This window comes from Alosa sapidissima, chromosome 1 (genome assembly GCF_018492685.1).
Source record: "Alosa sapidissima isolate fAloSap1 chromosome 1, fAloSap1.pri, whole genome shotgun sequence".
Taxonomy (NCBI): Eukaryota; Metazoa; Chordata; class Actinopteri; order Clupeiformes; family Clupeidae; genus Alosa; species Alosa sapidissima.
The window spans coordinates 23,872,560-23,881,339 of record NC_055957.1 but is presented as its reverse complement, the minus strand read 5'-3'; the positions used below and the strand labels follow the sequence as shown (position 1 = coordinate 23,881,339).

General features: G+C 47.6%; 1 protein-coding gene across 6 annotated transcripts in view; it reads right to left on the bottom strand.

The window, feature by feature from the left end:
* Positions 1-8,780, bottom strand: part of bnc2 (basonuclin 2) — a 166,231-nt gene that overhangs the window by 55,910 nt on the left and 101,541 nt on the right. Inside the window, exon 1 of one of the 6 annotated variants that reach the window (XM_042104516.1) lies at positions 4,297-4,411. The exons of the other annotated variants lie outside the window; for them this stretch is intronic. Within the exon in view, the coding sequence (XP_041960450.1) occupies positions 4,297-4,308 (12 nt within the window). The 5' untranslated portion in view covers positions 4,309-4,411. Of the gene's footprint in view, positions 1-4,296; positions 4,412-8,780 lie in introns of those variants that run through there. 6 annotated transcript variants of the gene reach the window in all.

Sequence of the window (8,780 nt, the reverse complement as noted above, 5' to 3'; positions counted from 1 at the left end):
AACCAGGTGACAAATTAAAACAGATGAAAGCGCATCAGGATGGGCTTTGTCAGAGGAAAGGCCCGCGCCACGCTAGCATCGGACCCAAGCACAGCCACAGGCCACTGGCCAGCACAGTACATGTGTACGCACAACTACATGGATTATGGCCGACATCCACAAACAGACTATCACTAACAGGGGAAATTCGACTCACTGAGGCTGAAGGCTGAATGCTGCAAGCTGGGTGGTTTCCTCTGTGTTGAGTTCTGTCCACCCTGACGCAGTGTGTGTGTGTGTATGTGTGTGTAAGTGTTTTCCCCCCTCAGAGATCACTACGGTCCCTGTCTCTGAGCGCAGCTGCCACATGGCTCTTTGACACAGGCCCAGCGCTATGCTAATGGGAGCCCAATGGGCCGTAAGTCCCAAGTGAATAGGGGCAAGAGAAAGGCATGTGTTTCGTGTGTTCACTTGTAGCCCAAGAACCACCCTCCCCCCCTCCCCTCCCCTTCTCCCGGGTCCTCTCTCTATTGTCCCTATGCCTTTGGTAATCCTTTCTTTCATGGTCCTACTGGTAACAGGCATCATGGAGGTACCCAGGTCATGTGCTTAGATACCATTCTGATACTGCGTAAGACTGACATGCTCTTATGAATGCATCATGAAAGAAGAACGCACTTAAAATATTCTTTATGCTTTCTTTTTCACAGGGAGCTTGTATTGGGTTTAGCTCTGTTTTAACACGGTTTAAAAGAGCAAGCCGTGGCTCTCTGTGAAACGCACAAGAAAACTAAAAATAAACATGTGAGGAAAATAAAGGATTAGGACACGTCAAGAGCAGATGAGTTTCAGATGTTTTTGGCAACGCGTTTTTCATTCCAGCCTCTCTTAAACGCGATACTCGAGCAGGCTCCACCGCCAGCTGTGACAAAGTGGTGGCGAGAGAGACGTCCCGCTGAAGTGAAACCTCCCAGAATCCCCTGTGCCTGGCATGCGATCCCCGCGTCGGAGCTGACATGACGCGGGTGGCGCGCCAACTCGGAGGTGCAGCGTGACATTACGACGGGTTGGCACGACTACGACAAAATGTGCTCAATTTTTTTAAGCCAGTGTTTTTTCTGCATAGAGGACAAGAGAAAAAAGGGGAGTTCATCTTCAGGTTAAATCATTTTTGGAGACGAATGTTTACCAGTGGCATTGGGGCCACAGAAACAGACCTCCCAACTAACATTGGGATTACATGAACTCTCCACAGTCTCCATCCCTGGTCGATATGTAAAAACACACCTGTGATTGTTATCATATCTCATGAGGCATCCTGAGTGTTTGGGGCGGTACATGCAGCCCTATGGATCTCACACTCCTAGTGCTCCAGACATTAGATCCTCCCAGACAAATGCCCCCCTCCTCCCTCCCTCCCTCCCTCTTCCATACAGTCAGAGGGAGCCCTGTCCTGTGTGCAGCATTTGGTGATGATTAGGTCCCTCCAGCTCGCCGGAGTGGGGGAGGCTGTCCGCCGCAAGAGAACACACTCACTCAGTGTCTGAATGCGAGGGTGCGTCCGGGCTGGCCTCCGCACATTTGTTTATAAGGACAGGGATGGAACCCAGCTGGGGACGAGAGGAGAGGCAGCGCCTTAAAAAGGGCAAAGGCGAGAGAGAGAGGGAGAGAGAGAGAGAGAGAGAGAGGGAGAGAGAGCGAGAGAGAGGGAGGGAGAGAGAGTCTTCTCTTCACAGCCCAGACAGCCGAGCCCATCCACGCACTCTTGAGATCTGACAGGCTTAACAGCAGTGGAACGCGGAGGCGCTCCTTCTCCCAACACTGCGTGTCTGGAGACACCAAACAAAACAACAGCACAGCAGTACAGGGGCTGGACTCAGCCTCAGACTGGGACGTGAGTGCACTTCAGAGAGGGACAAAAATACACCCCCCACCACCACCCCGCAGCAACACACACACACACACACACACACACACACACACACACACACACACACACACACACACACACACACACACACACACACACTCCTGCTTTGTCTGAAGGTTGGGCCCAGGGGCCCAGAGGACTCCTCAAAGCCTCAAAGCACTGGAGATCAAACCCAGCCTGCCCAGTGACAAGCCCAGCCCCAGCACAGTGTCCAGAGGAATAGAGGAGCGTTCAAAGTGCTACAGGGGATAGAGAGAGAGAGAGAGAGAGAGAGAGAGAGAGAGAGAGAGAGAGAGAGAGAGAGAGAGAGAGAGAGAGAGAGAGAGAGGAGGGGGTCTTGTGTGACTGATCTTTTCCCCTCTCCCTCTGCCGTCACCTGCTGATTTTGTTCAGGTGTTTTATGGCTATCTGGAGGCAGCGCAGATGCAGACAAAGAGAAGCCTCTGCCAACCCTTTTGTCTGGAGCACTGCATTCCTCTGCCAGATGGTGGACAGGCACTCTCTGGACAACGCCAGTCTCTATAACTCTCACCTACAGCCCTGAAGACACCGGTATGAGTGTGTGTGTGTGTGAGAGAGAGAGAGAGAGAGAGAGTGTGTGTGTACACTTGTTTGTGTGAGTTTGACTCAGAGGAGCAAGGGAGACGGGTGTTAAGCAACATGCTGTCCTCTTCCCCAGAAATAAGGTCATTAGAAACGTGAAGGGATTCTCCATGATTCTTGGAAGAACAAGCACTTTAACAACAAACTGTTGACCAGGAGCCAGTGTGAATGTGTGTGTGTGTGTGTGTGTGGGTCTGTGCTTTCACACAAAGAAGGAATCATAATGACCTTCTTCATAAAATGTACTCAGTATAAAACAGCCAACACAAAACAAAACGAGAAAAAAAAATCATGCATACAAAAAAACAGTGTCATTAAATTAGCAGCCCAGGGTGCCACAGGCCGGCCCACTGTGCTTGGAGAACTTTACCTTTTCTTCCTCGTCCAATCCAGCCCATAAATGAAAGAAATGCTGCAAAGCTACAAAAAACAATTCCTGCTTAAAGTAAGTAACTGTTTCTCTCCTTGGAAAAATCTTTCCCAATTACTAACCACACACAGTCTCCTAATCACCGTGCATGTTACAGGCCATGCTGTCCACATTAGGCTGCTGAGCGCTCCGGAGCAGCGCCAGTGAAACATATCTGTATACTGTAAGGCTGTAGAACTCATTTCCCTTCTCAATACCAGGGACTTGACTCTTGTTCAAGTTCCACTAACTGCTGATCGCTTATAAAGTTTCAATTACAAAGTCTGAGGGTAGTTTAACTCTTTGGTTCCAATTACATGCTCAGGCATTGTATATAAGATAAGTAAGTACATGTATTAAGACACAAGGGACTGATGCCATTAGGTGCCATTAGGGTGAAAGTCATCAAACAAAATGGTGATGTTACACTGAGCACACAAATATTCCTCTGCTCAACACATCGTAAGACTGAGGGATGCTGCCTGTGATAGTCATCTCTCAGACACTCAGCCTAGTATAGGGGCTATGGGCCATACCAAATAAATACATACATGTACACCAAAACTAGACTACCATGAGGTGACCACCCACACACACACCCACACACACATATACATACACACACACATACACATACACACACACACACACACACACACACACACACACACACACACACACACACACACACACACACACACACACACACACATACAGAAAATGACGGGTGACCTATTTGTGTGAGGGAGGCCACTCCTCTAATGGCATTAGTCAGAGCCCAACCATGCCTGCCTTCAGTGACCCCTCCTGAGGGGACACACACATGACAGGACAGGAGACCATGTGCAGATGGACAGATGAGACCAAGGAGTCTTCCAGATCTGGACTTCACCTCTGACAGAGCCACACACACACACACACACACACACACACACAAACACACACACAAAAGGGACAGGGAAGATACAGGGAGCAAACTGGAACTCTCCCAAACAAGCGGAAATGAGAAAAAGTCTAGCTTTGCTCTCCACTGAGTGCATAAACAAATGAGTCTAAAAGTTTACGCTTTGACATCAGGACAGACTCATCCTACAGCTGTCTTCTAGCCCGGCTATGCAGTGTGCTGACCGCTCCGGGAGATAGTGCACCATGGAGCCAAGAGTCCCATTTGCACACGCGGCTATTAACAAATCAGCAACAAACTAAAAATCACACACCCCAACGCAGCTCATTCAACCACAACACAGCCGCCAGCTCACCACACTATTCCCAACACCTATGCGTCCCAACACTGACAAGGTGTTCGCCGTGGTGAGGCTAGGCTATAGGAGCACAAAGAGGTGTGCTCTCCACTGGTCAGGCGCAGTTACGGTACCTGTCTGTGCATAGCGTGGAGCCGGGTCCTGACTCAGAGAGTGAGTGGCCTTCCCAGAGTTACACAGTGCTCCTAATGGGCTGCCCACTCCATTTGGCAATGGAGAGAGAGAGAGAGAAAGAGAGAGAGGGAGAGAAAGACGCCCCAAGACACTGCCAGCTCCTCCATTACCACAGTGACAACTGTGAAAGTGTCCCTCCCACATCATCGCAACACAGCAGAGAGAGAGTGCTGAGTCTGACTGTGTGTCTGTGAGAGAGTGTGTGTGTGTGTCTGTGTGTGTGTGTGGAGGAGGCAGGGAGGGGTGCTGAGTGGTTTGAGTGTGTATAAGTGTGTGATTACGTGTGTGAGTAAGTGTTTGTGTGTGTGTGAGTGTGTGTGTGTGTGTGTGTGTGTGTGTGTGTGTGTGAGTGAGTGGGGGAGGAGTGGTGATGAAAAGTCCATCGCGGCATTCTCTCTTTATCAGGCCTTACAAAGTTCACAGATAGAAAGGCTGAAGTGGAGGCGAGACAGACAGAGAGACACAGGTCACTTTCAGGCAGGGGACAGCTTAAGACACACACACACACACACACACACACACACACACACACACACACACACACACACACACACACACACACACACACACACACTTGCTTAACATTATTGCAGTAAGGATCTTATCAACTTTTACGTGGCTGTTAGATAGGAAGTGTTGATAATGTAAACAAGTCACATTGTGTTAGATGATCGTACACTATCAAACAAATCAAACCAAAAAAATGTGAAACAGAAGACTAGTCAGTACACCACAGCCTCACAGGGCATGATCAGGCTTGACCATGTTCTGATCTGTTACGAACAAGCTCACAGTATGGGGGTCTGTAAAGTGTACCCTAAGAGTTAAATGCCAAAGAAGTGAAAGAGCATGAGAGAGCCTGCACACATGCACCCAAGAATCATTGCCAGGGACTTGATTGCCATCCTGCAATCGACCCAGCAAAATTACCATCTCACTCCCACCACTCCACAATGGCCTCCCTCATTTGACTAAGATGGGCCGGTGCAATTATAAAGCTATCGACGGATGTTTGTATGTCTTCCAGGCCGTGCAGTATTAAGTCATTAGCACTACAAATTGTGACAGACTTTTTTATTGCCACACAATCATGAGAAACAAGCAGTGGCCTGGAGTTAACGATCTACATATTCCCCCCACACCCCTCTAAACCCCTCCTTGATTCCTGCATCCCATATTTATAATTTTACCACATCCTAACAATAACATGACCAGAACTGGTGCAAAACACACGGCCCGGCCTAATGAATCACACACGTTACCGCAAAAGGCAGTAAGTACTACCAGCTGCGACACTCTCTCTCTCTCCCTCTCTCTCTTTCCCCTCTCTCTCTCTCTCTCAGTGCTCCTCTATCTTCCTCTCACTCTTTCCTTCTCTTCCATTCCTCCTTCCCTCCCTCTATCTTCCTCTCTCTCTCTCTCCCTCTCTCTCAGTGCTCCTCTATCTTCCTCTCACTCTTTCCTTCTCTTCCATCCCTCCTTCCACTCCCTCTATCTTCCTCTCTCCCTCTCTCTCTCTCCCTCTCTCTCTCTCTCTCTCTGTCTCCCCACCTCCCGCTCCTTGGCAGTGGCCGGTGTGAGGGAGAGTGGGGCAGACACATCTGAGTGCAGCTGCGCTTTGGGGGGAAACCACAGGCTCTATGTTTCCAGCTGCCTTCTCAGGGGCTCATTTTTCTCGGCCTCCGTTTCAGCGCCCGGGCCCCTGTCCCCTTTTAAAGCCCCTTCGGCCATCTTTGTTTTGACAGGGCTCCGCAGTTCCAGAAACTTCTCTCAGATGTGCTGAACTAAGGGAAAAACAAAACAAACTTTTCTCTCCCCCCCCCCTTCTCTCTCTTCTGCTCTCCTCCCTCTCTCTCCCTCTCTTTCTCTCTCTCTCTCGTACTCTTTCTAGCAAGCATGAATACATACTGCATCCTGTGCACTCACAAGCATGCTCCTTCTGCCTGGTACACACACAAATTATACATGCTCATGTTAACAGTATTTGTGTATGGTCACAGGGCCCATGTATGTCCTCAAGTATGTCCACCAGCACTGAGACAAAATCAAAGATTAAACTAAGGGAAATTATACCATGTTTAACATAATGCATAATGTGTGCGTGTGTATGTGTGTGTGTGTGTGTGTGTGTGTGTGTGTGTGTGTGTGCGAGAGAAAGAGAGAGAGATAGAGAGAGAGAGCGAGAGAGAGAGACTGTGTGTGTGTGTGTGTGTGTGTGTGTGTGTGTGTGTGTGTGTGTGTGTGTCTAAAACCGCACATCCCAGCATGTCTGCATTGTGAGCGTACCTCCACATGGGTTGGCCTTTGGTAATATTTACTTAGTGGTGCTCTACTGCGTGAGCACGACAGTGCAGCCAACTGCTGCCACTGCCAGGGGGCCTTCTGCCCTCATTAAAAAACAAACAGCAGCACGGAGCAATGGGAGAGCAATGGGAAGCACAGCACACAACACACACCCATAAAGAAGAATTAAGATGCAACTGTAAAACACTCCCGCACTGCCGGCGCTGTTTGCTTCCACATCCCCACACCCCAACACACACACACACACACACACACACACACACACACACACACACACACACACACACACACACACCACAAGAAGTCATACTGGTGTGGTGTATCGCCACTTCCCATTTTGGTCAGTAATCATTCATGTATATGTGAAAGTCCAATTATTTTTCATTTGATTTCATCATCTAAATGATTTTTAATTTACTTCTGACGATAAATAGTTTAGTAAAAATAGCATCTAGTAAAAAATAACATCTTCAAATAAATTTAGAAACAGTGAAAAAAAAATATTGTTTTCTTTTTGGCCAACATTGTGTGCACAGAAAAAAAGTAAAAAAAATCTTCCACCTTATGTATTAATATTATCTGTTCAAAAGGGACATGGTGCTATGTACAGCATATGTTAACAACAGCAATTTAAAAGTCTAAACATTTGAGTGTGATACATGCATTTTCTGGTTCCTTGCATCAGGTCCATTTGGCTCTGATTAACAATGTTTTAAATATATATAAAGAGCAGTGTGCATAATGAGTGTACTTGGCGCAGATAGAATTCATTTCATTTTTTTGGGTCATGTTTTTTGCATGACTCGAGTCTTGTCATCCCCCCAGTGATGACTTTGCTAAGACATTTGAATAATGCAGGGAAGTCATTTGAATATTCCCCAAGTATTAAAAACTGGTGTTTTCACACGATGCAGCAATATTATGCATGTTAATTGGGCTCCTTGGACTTACCCAATAGAAAGACTAAATTAATTACTCATGTCGACAAAATGTCAGAAAGCAGCAATGGAAGATAATTACAGCACATCCCCTCCATGTTGTTGTTGATTTTTTTCTCTCTCTATCTCTCTTTCTCTCTCTCTCTCTCTCTCTCTTTCACTCTCTTCTGGCTAGTCTTGTATGTGAGTGGACTTAAACAGCATTTATTTGTTTGGCCTTGTCTAATTAACGCTTCAATTGAACAAAATGGTCTGGAATGTTTTTGTCATGTATCACACACACAGCTCCAGAGAACAAAGCCTCCGTATTCTTCCTGGTCTTTCCTCTGGTCATAATGCAGACCTGCCGTTGATTTGATTGTTTGTCTGTGTTGCTTGACTGACGCTCCCTCGCTTGGATAATACACTCACGCCCTCACCGGCGGACGGCACTGCACCGCTAAGCTTTTACCAACGTGGGTACGCAACACGGGCACGCAGATTTGCAGATGAATACACACACAAACAAGTACACACACACGCACACACACACACACACACACACACACACACAAACACACACACACACACACACACACAAACACACACACACACACAAACACAGACACACCACACAGACACAGACACAGACACACACACACACACACACACACACACACACACACTCACACACAAAGACACACTGGTGTCATGTCTGAAGTGTGTGTGTGCATTTGCCTGTATATGAAAGTGATATATTTACTACAGCTTATGCCCCCCATTGGTCTTAAGCTTCTGGCTGTTTTCAAGTGGCAATGGTAAAAAAAAAACATTGAATATCAGCACGTTTTTCTAGACATCAAGTAAACACTAGACCATGTACGTATAAGTGGGGCTGTGTGTGTGTGTGTGTGTGTGTGTGTGTGTGTGTGTGTGTGTGTGTGGAGCTGATGGAGAGGGCTGCTGATGCCATGTTTCAGATTCTCCCTTGAAGTGGAAATGAGCCTCGGCCTCGTAACGAGTCCTTTCCCACCAAGTCAGCAAACACTATCCCTCCACAGACACACACAAACACACACATACTCACACACACACACACCACAACCACCAGTATCCACTCACACCCTCACCTCCTACACACACAGGGTGACGAGCAGCTGTAGAGACCCCCCCCCCCCCCCTCCCATTAAACTGGACATTTC